General features: G+C 42.3%; 1 protein-coding gene across 5 annotated transcripts in view; it reads right to left on the reverse strand.

Annotated features, from left to right (window-relative positions):
• Positions 1 to 24,930, reverse strand: part of PAX3 (paired box 3) — a 79,256-nt gene that overhangs the window by 10,499 nt on the left and 43,827 nt on the right. For 3 of the 5 annotated variants that reach the window (XM_009560358.2, XM_009560357.2, XM_054074442.1), the window contains exons 5-7: positions 16,135 to 16,340; positions 4,980 to 5,145; positions 3,653 to 3,867 (exon numbers count right to left, since the gene is read on the reverse strand). In XM_009560358.2, coding sequence (XP_009558653.2) covers positions 3,653 to 3,867; positions 4,980 to 5,145; positions 16,135 to 16,340 — 587 coding nt within the window. The remainder of the gene's footprint in view (positions 1 to 3,652; positions 3,868 to 4,979; positions 5,146 to 16,134; positions 16,341 to 24,930) is intronic. The other 2 variants (XM_054074443.1, XM_009560360.2) reach the window with 1 other exon arrangement.

Genomic DNA, 24,930 nt, shown 5'->3' on the forward strand with positions numbered 1-24,930 from the left:
TCAAGGGATGCCCATGTACACCGGAAAAGCCTTTTCCCTTATCTTAAGTGAAGCACTTTAAAATATTGATATCCTGTCTTAAAAACAATCTGCTCTCTAGCAAGACCGTACACCTGCAGTTGCAAGACCTGTGTTTTTGCAGTCGCTCTCCTGCATGGTTCCAGGGAGAAACCAGTGGCGACTGTAAATGCCAGGATCAGAACAGGACATGCCAATTCAGAGGCACGCTTAAGTCCCGTAGACACATATTAACATGCAAATATGCTACTCCCTAACAATTTTGAGTTAACAAATATTTGTTAAAAGAAAATGCACTGAGCTGGTGAAACCTAATTTGAAAAAGAAATACACTATTCCCATAAATCTATGCATGAAAGCCAAGAAGCTATGTAACAGGCATAAAAAAAACATAAAAATAAGCAATTTGCATATATTACACAGTAATAATCTCCATTCTGATATTATGTTTAGAGAGCTCTGGCTGAGATATCATGCTTGCAGTTTGCTTGCTTTTTCATTAAATACAAACAAGGACACTACCAGTTCCCCAAGACACGTTAATCCCTGTCTTATTCCCGCAAGAGCCAACTCTTTGCAGGACTGTAAGACAGAGGTTGTCTCACCACAGCTGGGTAGCAATGAGAAAACCAGATGAATAAGGAGAAAAATCAGCCATGTAGAGGAGATGTGCAGATCTTTTCTTGATGTTGCAACATGCTGCATAGTAACAAAGTGGGCCTCTTTCTATTCTCCTGTTCATTTAAAACAGGAGCAACAACATTTTATTTCCCAGCCTGAAAGACAGATGTGTTAACGGAGCATTCTGCTTCCTAAAACTGACCAAAACATACAGTCTTCTCCAACTTCCAAGTTCACAGGTAACATGTTAAAATAAAATATCATCACCCCAGTCATCTCCACTGATCCTCTGCCTTTACCCACTGCTTGCCTTAAACAACATATTTGTCTATTATACTCCAGAACAAAGTTAGAAAGGAAACATCCTGCATGAAAAATAAAGCTTCCACGGGCTCTCTGTGTGACACCCTCATTTGGAATAAATGGAAGCCAAAGGGAAAAAGGAGGTTTAAATCTGGTAAGAACATGAAACTGTGAATCTTCATATTAGATTTTGTTCTGCACGTTTTGAGGGTTTGATTTTTTTTTTTTTTTAAATCACGGAAGATTATTCAGGCTTCAGACAAAGCCGTTGCTCCCACTAAAGTCACCATAAATTCAGCTTTACACACAGCACGTCCAGAGCGCTTGCCTGGGAGAGAGACAGTGATGGGTGGTTACAATATGTTAATTGCTCACGCACCCAGATTTATTGTGGTAAAAAAATCCACCAGCTAGTAAAAAGACCCTCTTTCCTTCTCATCTAAATTCCAGGCACACAGGCAGGGCACTGCAACATGCCCACTCTGCCGGAAAAACTCCTGTTTGTCTTTCTTCACGAGATCCCCAACACAGAAGTGGCTTTTGACTTTCCGGCTGCCGCCACCTCAGCCGCTCGGGCAGCACCTGCGGGCAGAGCTCCGAGGATGTCATTTTAGATGTCTCAGTCATCACGTAGGCTCCCAAACTGTTTTAGAGGAGCTGTTGGTAACACTGCGTGGATTTAGGGCTGGGATTTTTATTTGTTTGTTTGATGGAAAGATCTTTATCAGCCAGTGAAGGTAATAATACAGCTGCCATCTGAATGGATATAAGTAATTTCCTGTACGCATTTAGTGATGAGCACAACAACAGCTTTCTCCTAAACCTATTGGCAGAGATGCAGGACAGGGCCAGGAGCTCCAAGCGCTGGGATAGGGAAAAGGTTTTGAAAGGCTAAGGAAAACCAACAAAAACCAGAAGTTTCACAGTCTAAAGACAGGGCTGGGTGTCAAGAAGCACAGTAGCTGATTAAAGTAGTCTAAGCTGCTACAGGATCTCCTTTAGATTATATCAAGCCCCAAATCAGCAAGACTTTGTGGGGAGGGAACCTGGCCTCAATATTTTTCCCCCCCCTTCCCCAGACATCACAGGATTTCTTTACTCTTGCACTCCATTTCAGACAACAAAAGCTTTGTGAAAGAGAAAAAAAGTCACATTTTCCACAGCCAGAACTAACATACGTTTAAACTGATACTAAGAACTACTTTTGATGGATTGACGCTGAATCCCAGAGAAATTTATGTCAAAATTGTGGAAGCTTTGCACACTACAAAAATAACCATTTAAAAAAAAAAATGAAGCAACTAATACAATGTCATGGCTTTTGTTGGAGGCTGCATTTAGAAATCAGAATTTTTCAAAACAACATCCATTCAAGTCTTGTTGGAAGCACATCCGATTGTTTTTCTGTTGGTATTTTTTTCTGGGGTTTCAATCCATAAAGTTTTGTACTCTATGCTATAGGAATCTGTGAAACTTAATTACATTTACTGTTACAAAAAAGGGTTTATGAACTTTTGCCTTTGGGCAAAAATGTTTATTTCATTGCCTTTGTTATTCATTCTTTTCAACTCCAGTGCCTTTGAACTTTTCAGCTGCACAGAGTTATCACCGTTGCACAGGACCCAGGAACTGTACTCCTGAGATGCAAACCACAAGTTGAAGAAGACGAAGGAGGCAAAGATATACGAGCCGTTATTTTGGCCACCCTTTGTGCCATTAAAATCTCATTTTCTGCCTATTAGAATGCCCTCTCCCTGCTCAGGCAGTGGTGATAGTCAGTGATTAGTGTGTAATTGAGTATAATTGTCTTTTCACTTTTCATTTGTGTCATTCTGAGCTTCTCTCTGTTTTTCTAACCACTGAGAGGAAAAAAGGGTAGAAGGAAGATAAAGCTGTTAAAACTCTCACTTTCAGCCCTGAAGAGATTCCTGATTGTAATTATAGATTGCATCCTCTTTGTGACTTCTCAGAATTTAGTGGACATCTCTCTCCAAGCACCTGGACAAAGCTCTCACTAATAAAATAAACTACCATCAAGCTCTAACTAATAATGTCAGCTTCAGACAGATGCCACATGTAGGAAAATTTAACCAACCTTTTGACACTCAATTATAGAGGCAATTTATTAACATGATTTCTGAAAAAGAGCTCATGCAAATTAGAAAAACAATTATAGTATTCATGCATTTATATATTGCCAAAGACCAGTAATACGCCTAATTTATGTATTTATAACTCGATTATAGCTCATCTCAATGCACAGCGCTCAGCCCTTGGAATTCTCCTCATAGAACTCGTCTGTAATTTTCCCGGACCATTCAGTAAAACCTTGGCGAGGTTATCTTAAAGAGATACTTTATTCATAGAAAAATGACGCAATCTACTTTCTGTACCTAGCCACAGATCTTCAGGAAAACAGCAGCACATTATGAACTCCTGACAACTAAATGTAAACATGAAGCCTGCGTGATTGCATTATAAATCATTTGAAATTAAATATAAGCTATGACTCTTGATTCGGCCACTAGGAGGAAAAAAAAACTAACAAAAAAAAAAAAAAAAGAAGGAAACTAGCAAACTGAAATCATGTGGCTTATATAAAGAATACATTATGGTTTAAATTTGGCAATTCATTATACTGTGGCCTAAGGGAATAGACTCTTTGGTTCTGGTATACAGCAAATCCTCTGTCTGAAAACACAGGACTGACCTGAGGTGAAAGGCCATTGCCAATGGCAGGGTTCATGGGATTTGAGGGCCCGGACGGAGGCACAAAGCTGTCTGTATAGCTGGAAAATCCATGCCTGGTGCTGGGAAGGCAATAAGCAGAGCTGCTCTCTGGATTCGAAGGGAGGCTGCTTTGGTGCACAGTGCTTGGAGGGAGAGGCTGAGGTCTGTGGACGGTACTGCTCGGATCAGACACGGCTAGAAGCAAAAGAAACATGTTGATATGTTTTCCTCCCTTTTTTTTGGCATAATAAGTTCATTATGCGAAGCTCAACTTGACAGAATTGCATTAGAACCTGCATCTAAGTGCTGGTTACACAGAAAGGTAAACCTTTAATATTGCTAGATATTTAACTAGCTAGTAAGATTGCAGAAGAATTCTTGAGTGGATTGTAAAAATCATAGCAACAAACACACGCAGTTTTCAGGTAGTCCTTGGTGGGCAGTAATATGTTTGATGTATAGACAAACATATATAAAGAATAAAGGAAAAGCTTAATTTACTTAGAAGACTGGTAACACGCTTTGCCCTCCTGACCACAGCACAGAAATTCTGCTGTGATTCGTAGTGAACTTTGCAATGGATGGGAGAAACCCTGGGCTTTGAAAAATCCCCTCAAATAGAATATCCACTAACAGCGAGGATCCAGATCTCAGGGAGGGAACAAGAAGAGTACAGTAACTCATTTTAAAAGGTGTCACCTGTAAGGTTTTTCTTGAACAGTAAAAGCAAGTGTAGCCAAGATTTGAGCCTGTGTTTTCTTCTCTGCCCCCCCACCAATCCATTGAAGTTCACAGAATCTCTGACAACATTAAGACAAATTTTTACAGGCTGAGACTTGCTACTATCTGATGTAAAAAAAGGTGGTCTGAATAGCTGGGTGTTTCCACAGTCAGACAAATATTCAGGGTAGTTACAGAAGTTTCCTGTGTACCATCACCAAAACCAACAAAGACGACAAAATGCAACTGCTGCCTCCTTCCCTGCCATGCCAGGGACTGTCAACAAAGGAGGTCAATGCAATAGGAATCATAGACATCATTTCACTAAAGCAGCACCCTTGACATGTCAGAGACTATTATTTCTCTATCTAGCACCTTTCACGAGTGACCAGCCCTTTCTCACAGCAAAACAAACCCAAGTTCTTACATGGTTAAAATAAGCAGGCTTGCCAGGTCCTCATTGACTCAGACCCTGAATTAGCCAACATTCTGTTTTCTACATTACAGATGAAAATATTTCCACAGTGCATCAACACAGAAAACCCTCAATAACTCTATTTTAACCAAGTACCTGTTGGCTACTGTACCTTGCGGTATGGAGGTGGGTTGGTAGGAGGGCTCGGAGAGCTGGTACGTTGGCAAAGTTGGCATGGCACTGGGTGGAAACCCTCCTGGGATCAGATGGTTGAAAGCCATCAGTTGATTGGCTCCTGCCTGCTTCCTCCATCTAGCACGACGATTACTAAACCAGACCTACAAATGTTTTAATTAGGAACATTTGAGTTTTGCACATTAACATGAGAGCACCAGAAATAACGGCATCGTATTTCAAACGCATTCAGTGTTTGAGAACAGAGACACAGAAGCGGTACACTGGGCTCAGAGCTCTTAGACAAGAAGGAGCCCTCGGCACACACCTCCACGGTTCGAAGGACAGAATAGAGGAGTCCCAAACTCTAGCTGCCTCTCAAATGCAGCTTCTTCTGAGAAACAAGCTGACTAATGCTTTCAAGCTTTTAATAGCTATCAATCACTGTCCTTATTGTGCCACATTTAATGGGAAAAGGAAAACATCGCTCCATTCAATCTAAGTGCCAGCCAAAGCTATTTGGTCTGGATTGTATTATCCTTATATTTAACTTGCTGACAACTTAGTGGCATTGCTGAATGCACTGTTGGAAGGCACTTGTACTTATATATCGGGATACTATATTGCCCTAATGATCAACAGAACCTTAAGCTTTTAATTTGAAAAATGCAAACCTTGTGTACAAAAAAACACAAATCCCTCCCAGCAAGTTTTCATGTACTCACATGTGTACAAAACATCTCTTAATATACTTGACATTAACAGTACATCAGAATTTCAGTACTGGATTAGCATTGCAGAACCACTTTGAAATCTGTCCCCAAGACAGGGTACCAAACAGATGGTGTTTGGATTAGCAGGACATTTAGGCTATAAATCTACTTTCCTTCACGTCATTCTCAGTTGATGTTTTAAGTTTTCCAAGTCTTGGATGTCTCTTATTGCCTTCAAGAAAGGAAGAAGCAGGACTTCACAAACACAGACATAATGAGTTGCAAAACAAGTAGGTTAATAGTGAGATTATAGCGATTACACATGCTGCAAATCTGCAGCCGCAGCACAGGTGCCTGGACCCAAGGGGCATCCTCACTGCCCTGCCGCAGGTTTGGAGCAACATCTAAGTTACAGAGCTCAGGTCCATGAGGTAGACCACTGCAGAAAAGAAAGGCTGTTTAAGATAAGGGGAGGTACAGACATTTCGCAGAGAAGCAGAGTTATACATAATTGTACACCCTGAAGTAGCTGCAACGATCATCTGTGGGTACTATCAATTAGATAGGACCTTAACTGCGTGCCAGCATCTTACAAGGTACATCTGCACAGCCTGGAAGAAAACATGGCCTGAAAGCTTCTGAGGTCCGTTAGCTGATAAGTCACATGTAGACATACTTGTAAAAATAAGTCGAGTATTAGATCCGTTATCCTTCCTCCAAGCAGCCCACACTGGCACATGAATCGGCCACTAAAGACTGGATTTCTAGGTGTAACGTCTCTACAAACCATGAGTGGCCCTTCCATAAGAGTGCAACAACATTTTGGATTATAGTCCAGGCTTCTTCTCTGCTTGTTATTTCATAGCAGGAGTGGCAGGACTCACTGGGCCATCTGGTTTCTGATGTAGCCCATCTGTCACCACGTAGTTTGATCTGGCTTCATCCTCTTTTCGGAATGAGATGCTCAGTGCACACAGCTGCCTCCTCCTTTGGCCACCACATTTATTCCTCAATTACACACTCCCACTCTAGTTTAAGATTTAGGTACAGATGGCACTCTGTTCTTTCTCAGGAACCCCCTTCGTGTCTTTTTACTGTACGTGGTAACCCTCCCTCTGCCTCCACATGAGCCATTTCTGAAAGCAAGGACCAGGCACCAGGGTGGGGATGTGAGACTTATTGCAGAGCAATAGCTGAAGATGAGTCTAGATTCAGCAATACTTTTTACTTTCTCATCCTGTAGACATCTATCTTCATTTTCACCACTCTCCTTAACCTTTGCTTCCTTCACTAACATTTAAGTCTAAATTTCTTATGTACTGCTCACAGGTTCTTTCCACCTGCTTATGTCTCCCAAAGCCCATCAGCCTCACACGCCTGCAGCAGCATCATTTGAAGATGACCAGGGAAGGAAAAAGGAGTGAGACATGCTGAAGAGGAAGGAGGAGGCTTTGTTAAAGAGACAAAGAGCATTTAGGAAGGATAATGGAGGTCAGAGAGAGAGCAGAGAACAGAAAACGCATGTTGTAATTAGCCTACCCAGGTCATTAACTACTGCTTTCTCCATGACACCCTCCCTTCTTCAGGTCAAGAGGGTTATCCCATAATCTTTAAATGCTTTGGGAACAGTGCGTGCACTACAATATGTGAGCAGATTTCATTGAGGAGTATGAGATAATGTGATTTTGTTTCCTCTACAGATAAGCATTTATCTCCAAGCCCTAGAACTTTACTAAAATGAGTCAGATCCCAAGCTTTAATTCAGTAGTGAGTGATTTGCATGAATGCCAAATTTTATTCTTTTATTTACAGGTAGATTTGGGCTCATTTTATACCTAAGCATTTTTCTGGAACTGCGGATACTTGTTAAACATCCCTGAAAGGGACACATTTAATGATACCAAAGAGTACATAGCAGCCTAGTGATAAACATACTCGTGCAGAGCTCTTTTGACACCCGGACCCCATTAAATGAACTGGGACTCTGAAGGGGTGCAGGAACCTGCCTGGACTGTGCAGAAACCATGCTGAATGGGTGCTACTTGACTGGCACCCATGTCCCCTGGTGCTGGGGCAGCTGTAGTGCCAGGCTTATTGGGTCTGGCTACCAGCAGCCCACCGGCTGCAGTGCGCACCCTCTGCTGTTTGCCCTGGCTTCTTTCTTGCTCCGAGCAGCAGGAAGGCAGATGGCACGGGGCAAGCACTGGAGTTAGTCCAGAAATAACTTGCAAAGCCCCCTGAACAAACTCAAAACGGCAAAGGAAGTTGCATTGCCACTAAAACCACACACACTCATCACTAGAGAACAGTAGAGGCACATTAAAAAGAACCAAACCAACCAACCAACCATGAAAGTCCTCACATCTTTGCAGTTAGCACCAGGGGTCCATCCGCATTGGTATGTGTTTCCCTTTAGTTTTAACGGGATTTGGATCAGCCTTGGTAAAGACACTAAAATCAATTTATCTTTAAAATGACTAGAAGTGTGGCCCTAGATCTTACCATCACACATTTTTACAAATGGACACACCGAAGCTCTGAGTCTGTAGTGTTGCATGTTTTAACGCAATAAATTTTCCTATTGCTACTATTTACTATCATGGCCTCATCCTTTTCATATGGCTTGAGATCTGTTTTGCAACCACACGTAACTCCCATTTTATACCAGGTAAGTGCAGGTTTCAGACACGTGTATGACAGAACAAAAGAAGAAATAATATAGTAGTAAGACAGGAGAAAAAATACAAATAAAATTAAATGGCAGAGTTAAAACACTGAAAATCAGCTTTGGAAAGTTAAGAAAAAAAAACGACCCTAGCTAAATAACAAATATTTTATTCACATTTTATATATTGTTTATGATAATTAGTCAGATCCCAGACTTTATTCAATAGCAGTAATATGCTCTCTGTTAACTGAAATGATAAATTTCATTTTTCCCTTTAATCCTAGTATTTCACTTAGGCTACATTTGGCTGTCTTGACTTTTTCTTGAGAGTTCAAGACTTTTCTTTTTTTAAATCAGCACATATTGTGAAGTATTCATGTGCACTATTACCACTAATTAAAGAAATCTTGAAAACAAATTGCCAATATCAAGCCAAGACTTAAAAATAAATCTGGTCAACACAAGCCAATGTGTCTGCTTAGAAACATATTGTAAACACCCAGGGTAATATTTTCTTTTGCCTGTACGTTTCAAATGTGATTTAAACATAATGTCCTCTTCCGTTCAGTCAATTCCAACCCCCATCAGCATGGCAAAATCTTCATCTTATGAGTGGTGTTTTCAAACCTAGCAGGTCCCCATAGGATGCTTCTGTTCTCCCACACCCTCTCTTTAAGAGATGAGTGATCCCCACTTGCCTGCAGAGGTTCTCCAACTGTAACAGAGCCCATGGTGAAGATCACAAGTGTTCTACTATGACAAACTGCCAGCCTGCAGCAGAAGTGACAGAAAACCAATTCTACACTGTCTAAGTCTACTTAATCTGATGAATTAATGTATCTTCTGTGTTGCCTCCACCGGCAACAGCATGAAACTCAGTGGAAGGCAGACCAACTACCACAGAAGGCAGATCATCACTACCACATCAAATTCCACCATGGAAGCAAAAGCAATGGGTAAGCAAGCTACCGCATTTCAGAAATTCAAAATATAGGGTTCTCACACAAATAGTACTGTGCCAAAAGTAGGAAAATGATCCGCTTTTGTTGCTGTAACATGCAGGAGCTCTAAATTAGGTCAGCATTGTGCTTGGTGCCGTGCAAACTCAGGCACAGACAGAGGAAACATGGTTGGCCTGAAGGACACAAGCATCCAAAAATGAAGGCTGACCAAAAGCCAAATCATATACATTGCGGTGAGGCTTTGGCTTCCCAATTTGTATTCTACTTTCAGAGATGGAATATAAATTACTTAGATTATTTGGAAACAAAACTGAACCCTCGTGTCTGTCCAAAATGTACATCTCAAAAGCAGAACTGAAGAGGAAGAAATTTAGAGCGAAAGGGGAGAAAAATAGTCCTTTGAGGGATATAAGTATTGGAGGTTTCAACTTTTCAAGAATCTGGAACTGGACTGACCAAAAAAGAAATCACTCTGCAATAGAATATAACAATGGTGTAGAATGGATGAGGTGAAGTAATAGGTTTCTCCCATCTCTGTTTTCTAATATTTAGATCCTGGTTTTTATTATCATTTTTCCTTTAAGTAGTTTGCAAGTGCTCATGCCAACATCTTATTTTGTTGATCTCAACAGGATATTCTTTAAAAGATGCATTTTTTCACTTGGGAAACCACTAGTGTAATTAGCCTTGACATTTCAACAGCCCTGTCATAAACACAGAGCGCTCTATGTGCTTTTAAGGCAAAAAGATCTCTGATCCAGCAGGGCAAAATAGCCGAGATGTGAAATTTGCAGGAAACCCGTGGATGTTTTGTTAAAAACAGCCTTGACCATCACAAGCATTACTGCCAAAAGCATACAAAGTCAGAAGACTGATATATTGTTAACGGCACTTCTAATTTTAGATGGAGGGGGGGTGGGGTTTTTTTCCCTCCTTTTGCCTTATGATATTTTTCCACGGTAAGTGTCTCCCCCATCCCTCCCTTCCCCAAAGTCCACATGACTAACATGGAGTCTGACCATGATGGACCACTTGGCTTCTCGGTGCGTGCACCATCAAGGAATGAACTTGTGGTGTGCCAGAAGGAGTGGGGCTGCCTTATGAAGATGGGAGGCTGGACGAGGAACCTCTGCTAATGAAGCTGGGCTGCACCAGCTCGGACAGAACTGATTCCATTACCTTTGCAAAACACGGCAGTGTGACTCCTAAAGACAGCCACAGTGTCTGCTCCCGCAGCCTCTACCAATGCCAGACCTACACTTCAGCCGCTTTCAGAGCAGTCTGTGCAGGCACTTTCACCCTCTCACCAGACCCATGGCTGACACCAGTGCCTGTCTGACCCAACTGGGAGTTCATTCAAAGAACATAAAACAGCTGAGGAAAAAAAAGGAATAAAATTCTTTTCTTCCGTTTTCTCTTTTTGCAGTTGGGTGAACGTCCATCCTGGCTCACTGTGGTGTTAGATGAACTCCAGGAAGAGCACTACCAGGGACCAACCACAGGAAGAAGGAAGAGTAGAAACAGAATTGGTTTTTAGCAACAACCCATTGCTAAATCATCTTCACTGCAACATTCGCTGGACTCAATGATGCAAAGGTCTTTTCCAACCAAACAATTCTATGATTCTATGGTCTGAACACCCTCAGCCTCACAAGGAATAAGGTGTACTGCATCTGCACAGGGAAGCACAACAGGTAGACCTGCTTCTTCACAGCATCCCAAAGCACTTCTGCCAGCCTATAGAGAACAACCTGCCAGGACCATCAGTGTGCACACCACAAAGCTGCAGGTTCTCCACCTGGGATCTGCCAGGAGAGGTTATTTACAGCCATAGGAAGTTATGCTGATTGGGGCACATGGAATTATAGACACAATAGAAATCAAAGTTCTTTTAAAACAAACAAACAAAAAAGCACATATAAAATAAAAAGAAGAAAAGCAACAATGACAACAGCAACCACCACACCAAAAAACCATCAGGCTATACCAAAGGGAACAAGGACTTCCAACTACCTCCCTGTGCAGTTCAACGTACTCAACTCCCACAGGTTTGTTTGAAAAGGCTTTGCCTCAGTCCTACACAAATACCTCTAAAACATTGCAGCTGAACAGTTCTGCAAAATATTGAGCAATAAGCAAATTGAATTATGTATTTATAAATTAAAGTGCCACTAATTTGAGCCTTTAGGCAGCATGGTCCAGGAAGAAAAAAAAAAAACAAAACCAAAATCACATCCATTCTTTCCTTTATGTTTAGAAATGTCTTCTTGGGCTTGCATGTGTTTGCAGTTGGCTAATTTACCCATAAGAATTTCTCCTTTACCCCTGGGGCAGGGAGAGGGGGGAAAATCTGCAATTACAGAGTTATCTGCTGCAATAATGTACATAGCATTTTCTTTCTTTAACCTACATATGATGCAAGAGGGACAGCCTCAAGAAAAGACACTAGAAAGTCTTCACAAAACACATCAGGAATAACTGTGAAAATCTGTGGAAAGACCTTAACTGTTCCTGAATCTGTCCCACATTTCTTTACCCCATCTCCTCATAAGACTGTGCAGTTCAGCATACAAGCTCTAAACCACTTCAGAGGAGCTGAGAGCAAATAAAGACTTTTTTGGCACAGGTCTTCCCTCCCCCATGATTTCCCTGTGAATGCTTTTTGCTATTTGCAAGTAAGAAAAGACTACTAAAGCTGAAAGGCTGGACTTCAGAGCTTTCAAACTTTATTACTGGCTTAAGAGTCATCATTTCTTCTCTCATCTTTCCCCCTACTAACTTTTTCACCAAATCATCTCTGCCTCTCCCTGTACCAGTGAAACAAAGAAAATGATATGTAAGCACTACACTTATATAAATACATATTTTTATTATTTTACTCAAGACTGTTGAGCTCTGGGGACTTATTTTATTTGCTGAGGCTGTAATAAGTTTTGTGAGAAGTTACAAGCTGATTACAAGTTTGACATGGGAGCATTCTACCCCATCCTAATAGCCTGGAGAGATCTGCTTGAACTTTCAGATATGCTCTTTTGTTAAACAATATTTTTCTTTTTGGAAGCTTTCAATAAAATCAATTTAAACCTGGGATTTGGCTTCGAAGAACCTTTTTCAGGATAGAGTGTACTCATGTATCAGAATTCATCCTGACTTCTCTTGCATTTTCCACCATTATTCACGGACTAAGAGAGTCCAGATTTCTCCCATTGCCTTTTGGGGCTAAGCAGGAAGGTCGTGTGCTAGGTGCTTCTCAGGGCAGGACCTCCAAAAACACACAATTCCATACAGCTGGGGGCACATCCTGAACGTGCTCCAACACACAGGTCTCACGCCTTACATTGCTGATAATTTGGGAGCCTTTCTTGCTTAAGCCAGCTCCAAGCTGCTGCCAGAATTCACCCAGTTCATCCAGATCTAAAAATAAGCCTGATGTGGGAATCAAAAGGTAGCCAGAAAAGATGCTACTCGCTTCATTCCTTATGCGCTGTTTGTTACAGAAACCATAACCGCACTGCTCGGAGCTCAGAAAGAGACTTTGATCTTTATCTATACTAAGGAAAATTTCGCTTTTAGAATTTGCCTTCAGATTGAGTGAGTAAAAATAGGCCACGGACCTTCAGGGCCTACACTGCAACACAGTGATGGTTTTAATGAGTTTTTAAACTGGACCAGTAAAGCACCGCACATCTGCAATGTTCATGTACAGCACATGAAGGTTTAACTCCACATTCCCAGGCTATTGCTACCTTTTTTCCTTTAATAAAGGCTCAACCCAGACCTTTGGGACCCTACTTACATTTCCGAATTGTATCTGATGAATGCACAAGCCAGAACTTTCCCCTTCCTGCAGCACCCAACATGCAGAGAAGAGCCAGGTGCCTTTGGAAGAGGCAGCAGAAGAGATCGTCCTGGCTCCACATGACATCTAGGCTCAGACTTGGGGGAGAAACACTTAAGAGTCCTTGAGTGGAAAGATGCTGTAGGAGGATTGCAGGAGCATTTTAACTCTCCTTACTATACCCAGTATTGAAGTATTTGCAATGATACGCTTCATGCCTCTTGCGACGTAGAGTTTGTTGCAACACTTCTTTTCCCAAAAGCTCTTCCTGTCCCCTCGATTAAATACACAAAAAACATTCAGAGCATAAAGTCTGTTTTCAGTTGCTTGTAGCTTTCAAAAAATTCCCCCTAGGGGTTGAAGTGTTCTAAATCTGATGTCAGAGACAACCTCCCCCCCAGTCCCAAACCAGCCAGCTTAGAAACAGGCATTTGGTTACCCTTCAACAGTGGGAAAGTGAGAAAATAGATAGTTTGGTGGTTTAAGGCTCTTCCTTTCACGAGTTTTCAGGGATTGCCTTGGGGAACACAAGGAAAGGGAAAGCACAGGGGCGGGGGAGGGGAGGGGGAAGGGGGCGAGTGAAAAAAAACAAAATACGAGATGCGAGCATTACATGGTGGGACTAAGGGAATAGCAAGGCTGGTCCAGTTGTAATCAATTAAATAACTTCCCCAACAATGTAAAACAACTTTACTAAATTGGACTTTGCAACTCCAGCAAAGAAGACAATTTTCTGAGCTCAGCTGGACCTATGCTGTGAAGAGACAGGTTTTTTTAGATGATACTTTATTGGGAAGCAGTCAAAGAGATCTTTGTGTATATATCCATATAAAATTTGGTATCTCTGATCTCTGTCATACTGTTACCAAAAAAGAAGTGTGACTAAGAAAGCCTGAATGCTACATCAATGTGGCTATCCAGCCCTCTCGGTCTCAAGTCTCCTAGGGTTATTTTCTTTTCACAGGTCATCTTTTATTTCATGGCCATCATAAGTAGCTATTTTAAGGGGCTATAGAGAAGTGCTGAATGCTGATAAGGCAAATCCTGTATCCCTTAATCCACTGCTAAATCACTCTGCCAGGCTTCAAGGGTACCAGACAGATGGAGTGTGCTAGGAAACTGCCCACAGGCTGCCTACTTCAACCCTGGCTCATCTTTAATCCAGAAAGGTTTTGTTCTGGTATTTTTATCATTGATTGACTAAGAACTTTCTGCCATGCTGGGTTAGGTAAAATATCCATATGTCAGAGGTACTGGGGAATTCGTGAGGCTGTAGATCATGGGAGTGGTGTGAGACAGGATGTGTCTCAAGGGAACCAAGGAAGCCATAAGGAATGTAAAAAGTCACAGGGTTAAAGCCACATTAAGACAGCTGTTATGTTAATGAGAGTTCTGCTTTTCTTCTAGCCGAGGGTCATTGATTTAGAAAAACACGAACAAGGTCTTTTTCATGTATCGTATTTTTCCACTGAAGCTAACATAGCCCCAAACATCATATCCTAGATCCCACTTGTCTTGCTAACAGGACTTGTGTAGGAAGTTATTGTTATTATGTTTATGTGTGGATGATTCCCAGGGCTTGATTTGGCCCAAGTCTACATATGAAGCTGTTTTTGCAACCATTACACTTAGTAAACATGTCAAGAAAGAGAGTCATGCCACCACTGAGTTGGCCTTCCAGACAAATACATCTATACATCTGATTTTCTCTCACGGTCTTAATGAACACTTACAAGAAATGTGGTGTGAAGGCAAAACTGAAAAAGTCTGGACCTTCCAAGACAGATACTCAATAAGACAGTCATGTTGCAATAGGTACGCTTGTCTTAAAAAGTCAAAGGGATATTTTGTGTTGCTTGTTTCAGTTTGCAGAGTCCAAATGCCTGAGGCCGAGCTTCAAAGGTCAAAACATAAAAACAGAGTTTCACGAAAGCAGTCAATTTCACCTCTATCTTTGGTTAAATAACAAGTTATCATTCACTTCTCTTCCTTGGTTAGATCACAAGTTACAATATTTTGCTTGTCACCCAACTGCACGTTTGCTTATGAACGCTTGCAGCTCGGACTGACTTAAACTGGACATTCTTTTCCAAATGTCTTTTAGATGTCAAACAGTGAAAGAGTAGCAGTGGATTCTGCCTGTGGTATTTAACATTTCACAGAATATGCTTCTGTGCCGTGAAATAGATTAAGCCCTAGCCTGAACCTGAACTCTGGGGTGCAGTTTATTCCAGAATTTTTTGGTGGCTATTTGCCTGGTTTTGGCCACACGAAAGTCTAAGTTCATGCTTTTTTTTTTTTTTAATTTATATCAACTCCATGGTTTACTCCTTCAGCCTTTTAGCCTTGCTTAGACAATCCAAATCTCCATGAAGCTGTGAAGACTAACCAGTTATTTGAGGGTTTATTTTCTTATGAAATAAAATGACAGAGGGGATAAGAGAGATATTACAAGGTTTAGATCGAGTCAACTTCCAAAGCTAACCTAAAAGTGAACTGTAGACACAAGTTACAGCACCGGTACCCCTGCCTGCTTGCACGGCTCTAGAGACACATTTTCCTTTTTAAAATGTTTTTCTGTCCTCTGTTAGTGCCTGGAAGAGCCAAACAACAAAAGAGAAGATCAGTTAAATAACTATAAAGTGGCACAACATCTGACTTGACTTTATGCAGGGTGCCACCAAATGCATAGAACAAACAATCTGGGATAATAGCCCTTCTTCTCCAAGGGCTCAGTGTTATATTCATGGTAGGTATGGAACAATCACTGGGGAAAACATGAACCCTTTTTTCAAGCAATTGTTGCCTTAAACAGTTGGAAAACCAATGTCCATGTACAGATGCAAACCCCCTAAGGCTTTAAGCAATGTAGCTTCACTTTTTCCTTAAGGGTAGGATCACTTGAGAACATAAAACCAGAGTTGCTAATAGATAAGGAAGTTCTTTTTGTTAGGCAGCTTTTAAATACATACCTGGACACGAGCCTCTGTGAGTTTGGCTCTTTGCGCAAGTTCCTCCCGAGTATAAATATCAGGATAGTGTGTCCTCTCGAAAGCTCTTTCCAGCTCTTCCAGCTGCTCAGCCGTGAAGGTTGTCCTGCTGCGACGCTGCTTTCTTTTTAAAGGTAAATCTGGTTCAGAATCTATATCAGAGCCTTCATCAGACTGGGGTGCTGATGCTCAAAAAAGAAAAAAATGAAAGACAAAAATTAGCTTTAGTTGAAGAAAAAAGGCAAAACATAGGTTCAATCAATGATATCCTCTTTCATGGAAAAGCTGCTTTTTCTCCATGACTCACGACTGAGTTGGCAAACTTCAAAAGCACAAAAAAGTGAGAAACAAATCAGAGTTAAATGTTACATTGTGTAAATGTACTCAAACAAATAAAGAATTGTCAAAAATTCAATTATGAATTTAGCCCCTCTTCTTGGCCCAAGAATATTTAAGACCCTCTAGATATCTTTGACTAAATGAATTATTCCATTTCTTTCTTTTAACTCCTCCAGCAGTTTGCAAGTGTTTTATAAGCCTTGAGCAGTACTGCTTGGTCACAAGCATTCAAACAAGCAATACAGCCTTTTTCCTTTCCCTGAACTAGTGAAGAGATACAAGTATTTGTCGCACCAGCGTGTATGTTGTAGCTTAAACATTCCGACACATGTCCATGAGACCCTTCCCTACAGATCCATGGTAAGCTCAGAATAACTCAGAGCACAGTTTGACTTGACTTATCCAGTTACTAAAGCAAGGCGACTCCAGCATACGTGACAACCAGAGCTGAAAAACACTGACGGCACGCTTCCTTCACTCAAGGTTTCATCGTTATTCCCTCCAACGTTGGGACATTTTCCAGCACAGAACATGGCTACACACAGATGTGCTGATGCTCAGCCTCCGGGCAACTGTCTAGGACGTGAGTGTCTAGGACAATGGCCAAGCTGCTTTGGACCAAAGGCCTCTCTCACCATGCCTTAAGTCAGTACTCTAGGAACATCGGCAAGAAACAGACCACGTACAGCATGTTCCTGACCCAGGAAGGGGGAACTAACTCTTACCGTTAACAGCCTACAGAGAAGTCATAACCAAAACTCTTATGGGGTGTCAGGGACTCAGAGAGAGCGAGATTACACACAGACAGACAGACAACTCCTGGCAATGTTCCCCTGTGCTCCCTGACAACCAAGTGAACTCCAGCTACAGCCCAGCCACAGCTGTAGCTGTGAAGGCAGCAAAGCTCTTGCTGTACCCAAACAAGTTTTCTTTCTCCAATAAAGAGTAAAGAACCAAGAGAGTAGAATTCCAAAGCCAACTTCACTTGCATCAGCTGCTGTCCCAGGGACAAGCATTCCTTCTTGCCTGAGCCTTCAAGGGAAGCCACCTAAAGAGGGCAGACACTCCCCAGTGATGCTGAAACTGCTTGTTCCGTGGAAATACAAGCATTGCTTCTACTACTTCAATAATTTCAAATAAATTATTGACATAGATAATGATTTAAAATGAGCTTCTTAACATTATTTATTTGGAAGTAGCCAAGAACACAAAGCCAGAAAGAAATCACTGTTTCTCAAACTCCAGCTAAACCCCCCTCCCCTCCATTCATTTTTAGCTATCTCACACTTCCAATTTCACTCAAGTTCTTTGAACTAATAAGTGCACCTAATCTGTTTACTTGGTCTTACAGAAGGAGAAAGACAAAGTGTTTTTTTGGACAACTCAGCTGAAGAGTTTATGAATTTCTGCATACTAAAAAAGGAAAAATTACTTATGTGAAAGCTATCTTCGTTGTCCAGACATCATCAATATTTTGGATCCAACATACAAACAACATCAGGAGAAGCTCAGTATCGATGCACCATGAAAACATCCAGCTCTCAGAGTCTCTTATGTGCACAGAAGCTTTGCCCCAGGTAAGACTGGATTAAACTGTTCTTGATAATATTGCCTCCAAGAACCAAAGAGAACCAGCACAAACTTCCTATCCTAAAGAGTTCAAAATAATTCCTTATTTAACAGGCAGTCAAGGGTATCTCAAAATGAACATGACACATTGTCTGAACCAGTGACAAATTGACAAATCCCAAATCTTCTCAGTTGGGGTCCCAAGTGAATCAGTGGCACCTGCTTTCCTCAGCAACTGCCAAGATACAACCCTCTAGGATGGCTTCACGCTGCTGTTCAAGAATAAAAAGAAACACAGGACATTTAAAATACAGTTTTGCTATGGCAGCCTCAGATACAAATCACTCCCCTTAAGCAGAACAGCAATTGCTGACAAGATAGGCTATTGGAGGGCAGCACGCCAGCCGTGCTAACAGGATCATACTGGCTAGCACCACCCTCTGACCATACCTGATGTGATAATGTCTGAAACAGAGTTCGGCAAAGTCCCTTTTGGAGACAACTTCTCCTACCAAAGCCGCCTTAGATTGTGTACAATGACATTTGTGGTATTTAAATGTTTTCCTGTGAGGGTAGTGAGGTTGTCCAGAGAAGTCGTAGATGCCTCATCCCTGGAGGTGTTCAAGGCCAGGCTACATGGGGCAAACCGATCCAATGGAAGGTGTCCCTACCTCTGGTAGGGGGGAGGGAGTGAATGGGCATTAAGGTCCCTTCCAACTCTGACTATGATGCTATGAACTTCTTCAAACATCCACACATATGCCTGTGGAAAGCCAGCTTTACACGTGTAGTGTGAAGTGGATCTTTGTGGAAGAATGGCTCATGATTTAATAGCAGTGAACAATCCAGGGTTTGCTGTCTGTAGCTAGGCCTGACCTTGAGATAAGATAAAAGGGAGCAGAATACAAGAATGTGGAATCCAGCGCGGGAAAGTCCCGAAGATTCGTGATGAGAACTTTGTATCTGCCCCTTTCGCGTGCTCAAGAGCATCTGGCCAGTTGCGTGACAGCACAAGGCGCGTGAACAGTGGGACATAACCAATTAGGATTTGTTTTGTTAGCACGTGCATTATTAGGATAAGTATATAAGAAGTGTAAGGTGTATGAATAAATGAGAACGATCATACTCATATTGAGACTCTATCGTTACTCCAGGTCCGCCTCCCACTCCGACAGATCTTCACCGCTATGTTTCTAAAGCGAACTCTCACCAGCTGGGGGGGAAGCATCAGGAAGCTTAAAATGATCTTTCTAAAAATGTTTTCTAAAGACTTTGCAAAGTCTTGTGATGTTCTCCCTTCCCTTATTCATGCAGCAATGAGGATGCAGAACTGAAACACTGACATGATTTTCATGCTAGCTTTACATTTCATTAAGCAGTATATGAAAGTCACAAAGGTAAACCAGCCAGAAAAAAACTGAACCAAGTATCTAAGAGTCTATGTCAATGTGTCTAACCAAGTGCAAACATTTAGAGAGAAAAAAAGAAAACTAAAGTTGGGAGAAAACATCTACCAAAGGAAATGGCTTTCACATCAATCTGATTTCACTGGTGTTACACTTCTCCAGTAACACTGCTGCTATGTGCAGCTTTGCTGAAATCACCGAGTTCCTTCATCTTGCCTGATCTGCAATACTAAAACCAGACAAATGTTATCTCAAATGATTGTTACACGTCTGTTCTACAAACTGCAATATTTTTATTTCTTAGAAAGTCTTCTTAAATATTATTAGTTTCAAGGGAGTTTCTGTTCTTATTTTTCAAATTAAAATACCAGTTTATATAGGGTGAGAAGCCAATCAGTGTATTGTCTAAGCATATAATTGGCCGCACCTCAGCCTTAAAGAAAGCAGTGTTTATTTTGTATGCTCGATAGGTTTAGCACACCGCGCTTTTGCTAAGCAGTATCTCACTAATAAATCCACTGACTTCCATGACATAAAAAGTTACTATTCAGCACAGGTAAAGGTAGTCAGATTTCACCAGAGTTGTTTTTATCAACGCCAATTCCACAGACACACAACGTGCATATTGTTAACCTCTACAGTTGTCTTAATGATCTTAATGCTCCAGCCCCTGAGCTATAAAAAGGAGAAAGAAGACTCACCAGTCTCCTGGGAGATCCCCAACCAGACCTTTTGGGACCACCACTACACCTCTCACTGCGCGGCTGACAGTGGGAGAGGCAAAAGCACTACCAGTAGCTGAGCCATGAAGTTTAATTGAAGAAAGAATTACAGAATTAAAGAGCAATTATTTGTCCCTTAACCCCTCGTGACCTGTCTGGTGGCCTGTCTGCTGCACACTAGTTTTCACCACAATAAGCAAAAAACCTCTGCCCAGCGTCATAGGCGTTAGGTCACCAGGACCTCTGCAACCATTCCTTTTCCAAACACCATAAAAAGACACACCGGGGCAAAAAAACTAACAACAAAATAATACACAAGAGGTCATTCTGTGGGTTGTTCTTCCTCCCAGCAAGACATTTCATTTGAATAATTAAATAACAAAAAATTGACAACCATGGAGAATCCATACATTACAGCTGCAGCACTGCACACCTGACAAACGCAGGCAGAGAGGCTATCCTTCTGCAGCCTGTGACATTTTTGTGATAAAATATTACACAACTTCTTCCTCAAAGCGTAACAGCCTGGGCTTTGCCCTAAATAAAGTCTCTTTAGCCATGGATCTTGCTAAATTATGACCAAAATATAAAACAATATACCAAAGGACAGGGAGGGTTCTGCTGGCAGTTTTATTTGCTAGCTACCTCTCCAAGATCTTGCATGAATTAAGAAATGAGAAGATGATTTCGAAGCTCTCCCCTTGTGTCACATCTCCGTCACTCAAGGCTGTGGCCAGGGCATCCCCAGCGCTGGGGCTGACGGGGAGCTGTGCTCCAGGAGGCAGTGGGTACCGCAGGGCTGCCGAGGGCTCTCTGATCCCCGCAGCCTTTCACGCCCAAAGGGATGCTGGTGACCTCCCTCATGTTTCCTCGGGTGCAGGCAAGGAGGAGTGCAGCGGGGCCACCACCCCCACACAAGCCCACAGTAAATGACAAATGACACTCTCGCTTTGTGATCTTTGGGATTTTTGTTGACTTATTTGGAGGCTTTTGTTAGGTCCTAAGAAATGGCCTGTGGCTGAAGCCTATTCGGCCAATTTCCACGCTCCATCTGTGGTATCCATCAGCAGGGCCTTTGCCCGCATTCAGGGCTCTGACACCTGCCTGGCAGGATGCGGAGGCACAAAGGAGGCTGCTGCGGACTGCGGCCAGGGGGGCTGCAGGGGGAAGCAGAGGCACAGCAGGGGTTAATCCAAGCTGCCCCCACCCCAAAGCTCAGCACCTGGGCTGCCTCTCCCTGCCAGAGGAAAGGGATCCTCCATCATCTCATGGTTGAATTAATGAGGAAACCGTCCCAGGATGCGAGCCGTCAGTCACCCCGGGCACCCGCTAAATAAACCTCTCTGCGAGAGCTGGGAGCAGCGGAAGGTGGCCAGCAGCGCATTCCTCCCTGGATCCTTGTTTGTCTTGGGGTCAGCTTTCAGCAGCTGGCGTTTTAACAGTCGGCAGACCAGAAACACGTCAAGAGTCCTTCCTCTCCTTTAACATCCATAGGAAAATAAAATTACACCTTTATTTCCTACTAGCAGCCCCCATCCCCTTGCCCCTGGGCAGTCTGGTTCAGGAGCAGGCTCATAGTTGCATAAAACACATCACGAAGACTCTGGAGCTGACCAACTACCTCCCTTGCAGCACATCAGCCCTTCATTTTGCTGTATCTGCCCCGGGAAACGTGACGCCAAGCTCCCCTCTCCTCCTCCCAGAACCTCACTGACACAGCAAGGAGCCATTAAAAAGAAAATATGCCCTGCCAGGTCTGTGCTAATCAAAACAGGACAAATAATCTCTGACACTCAACAACTCCCCGAGTGCCGGCAGCCCTGGGTGGAGACTACGGATTAGTCATGACTATGGCAGGCAGCGGGGAATGCGCGGGGGGCTGGAGTCCCCCCTCAGCCACCTGTGAGCTGGTTAAGACACCCAGCTAAACGCCGTGTTTATCTAAGACAAAGCGTCTTCCAGAGGTTAGAAGAGCACCCCTAAATTTCAGGTGGCGGCACTCCTACCGGAAAAGTTTTAGCAGGTTTACCAGGAATCAGAGCTGCAATTTTATCCAATTTTCTGTTCACTTTTTGGGCTTCGTCATCAACGCGGGCAGATTTGGGCACCTTGAGTTTCACCTCCTTAGGAGATAGCCCAAAATTTGTTAACAGTTGGACGACTCCTCTTTGAGAGGGAAAGAAAGGGCAAATTTTGAGAAACAAAGAACAAAACCAAATTTCTCAGTGGGGTTAAGATAAAACATGCTAATGCTGCTACATTCTCCTTTTTGCCTGTTAAAAGTAAAAATTTAGGGTCAGCAAATATGAGAAAATTCTCAATCTTGCTTGAAAGCAACAGAATTCCTAGGAAAATGTGAGGCAGTCACAAGTTTTAAAATTTCTTTTTAACCCTTTATGCGAGTATTTTGACTATATTAAAAAGACAAGAAATGTAACAAAAAAAGCAAGCCTCTGTTCCAGACATGAGTATTGCTCATCTAAGAAGGATTAAGTCACACTTCAATTCCTGCATTGACAACCACTGCTCTTTGCGAAAGGCATACTTACAAAAAGACCGTAAATGGTTTTTTAGAACATCCACAGGCACTTCACAAAAGTCTGCAGTGAGAGAATGAGGGAAATGAGGAGAAAATACGTCGCTGCTTAAGTAAACTGATTAATAATAGTAATTAATTGGTTACTGGAATTAGAAAAAAAGCAACCCCCCTCTCCTGCCAGCTCTAAGCTGGAAAGTCAGCGGAGAAAGGGAGCAACCACTGCAGTGATAAAAGCGATCTTCTTGAGAGAAGTGGATGGTATTTTTATTTTGTTTGGGCTGATTCACATAGAGATATGTGCTTTGTACAGCAAAGTGAAAAGGAAAACAGTAGCTGCGGTAAAAGGAAATGGCCAACAGTGACTTTTATTTACAATTGCCAAGAGACAGGCTATTATTGACCATATGTGCCACAATCGCCCTCCTTATCATGGGTTGGCCATCGTGTCCATTGGGAGCTGTTAATGAACTGGGTAATTGAGCTGCTGACATGTGTTACCAAAACAAAACAATAGGAAGAAGAGACAAATGAACATTTTATTTGCCAATCAGAGTAGGTTCCGCTTTTCAGAGAGCTGTGCCTAAGTAAGTGGCTGAATACATAAAACAGTGCATTGAAGGCAAGCAGATGCATGCACAATAATGGTTAACTGACAGCCTATGGCCCATCTGTGCTTAACATTTTGTTAAAGAAATTACTTGACTTGCTAAAGAGACAAATCATACAGCTGCCCCAAGTGCTGCATTGTAAGAGATAAATCATTAGCTAAACTGTTTCATGCTTAAAATGACAATGCATATTAACAGTTATGCAGGGACATTTTGTCAGCACAGCTTGATGCAGTTATAACTTACAAAAAATGTGACAGCTCATCGCTATTCAATGATTTTGACTTCGAAGAGAATGACAACGCTGTGAAAACAATTTCACTGCACAAACAATAGACAATTCGCAGGCTCTTCTTTTTAAAAATATTTAATTTTTTTTTTTTTTGAATGATGAAATAATATGGAAAGGGGGAAAAAATGGCTGGGGTCTAAGTGTTCCGCACCATTAATCTGCTAGCATGTACTTCATTCAAAACCACAGAGCATCAAAAAGGAACACATTCCATTTTAAATATCAAAGACTGCATCGCCAGCACTAAGAATAAATGGCTAATTCTCAACTGTGCAGGAAAGGATAAAGAATTTCTAGAATGAAAGGAAGGGAAGAGGAAACTGCAAATACAACTACAAAAATCTCTTCTTATTGCCCCCCACCTCCTTTTCCAAAAAGAGATTTGTTTTGTTGATACAAGCAACATTTAAGTACTTAACAGCTTTGCATGTGGGCCTGATCTCACTCTCAAGTTTCACTGCGGTAAATTTGCACCGGGAATTACGATCATTGTTATTATTTTACGTTGTGAACCAAGCATAAAGGAACTGCAGTGCATGCTCAGGTCCTATTGTACAGGCAGGGCACACACATAGGCACATACAGCCCAGGAAACCTGCCCAAGCGAGGGCAGAAAAACAGATCCCTCTCCTCCCGACTGGGTCACACAGACTGGGACAAGCCAGACCCTCAACCAGGTTTACCTGAACAACTGCACTCCTGGAACAAAATAACTAAATGCTCTTTGGTAAAGCCCATGGAGGCTGAGGGACCTTTTCCCAAGGTTTCGGAGGATAGCGCCCACATAAGGGTTAGGTCAGACTTGATGACTAAATACAAGTTAAATCGCTACAGTTTTCCCCACAGAGACCAAACTGACTTGCTGACTTGGTATGGTTTCTATTCACTGGGCTCAAAGGACTCCTCTGTTCTTTCCACTGGCATAAAAGCAAAGCTTGATCCAGGTAAGCTTCGGTCCTTGCTTAATCTCTCCCATCATTCCCAACAGATCCAGGGGAAGCAGTTCAATGAGAGGAAGCCAGCACAGTGATAACCCTGGGCACAACAAAGCGCTCCAGGAGGAACCCCGTACAAGTCATGCCGTCACTGGACTCTGAGTCACCCTGGACCGAGAGCCCCTTTGAATGCAGACTATTGACGTGGGGAGGAGGGCTTCTCAAAAAGCTCTAAGAGGAGTCACATGCACATCCCATTGATTTTCCCCAGGAGCTCACGAGTGCCCACAGCTGGGGGGGGGGTTCCAGCCCTTCCCGCAGGGAGCATCCGTGATAATGCTGCAAACACGAGTACAGTATTTAAGCAT

The sequence above is a fragment of the Cuculus canorus genome, chromosome 9 (assembly GCF_017976375.1).
Source record: "Cuculus canorus isolate bCucCan1 chromosome 9, bCucCan1.pri, whole genome shotgun sequence".
Lineage (NCBI taxonomy): Eukaryota > Metazoa > Chordata > Aves > Cuculiformes > Cuculidae > Cuculus > Cuculus canorus.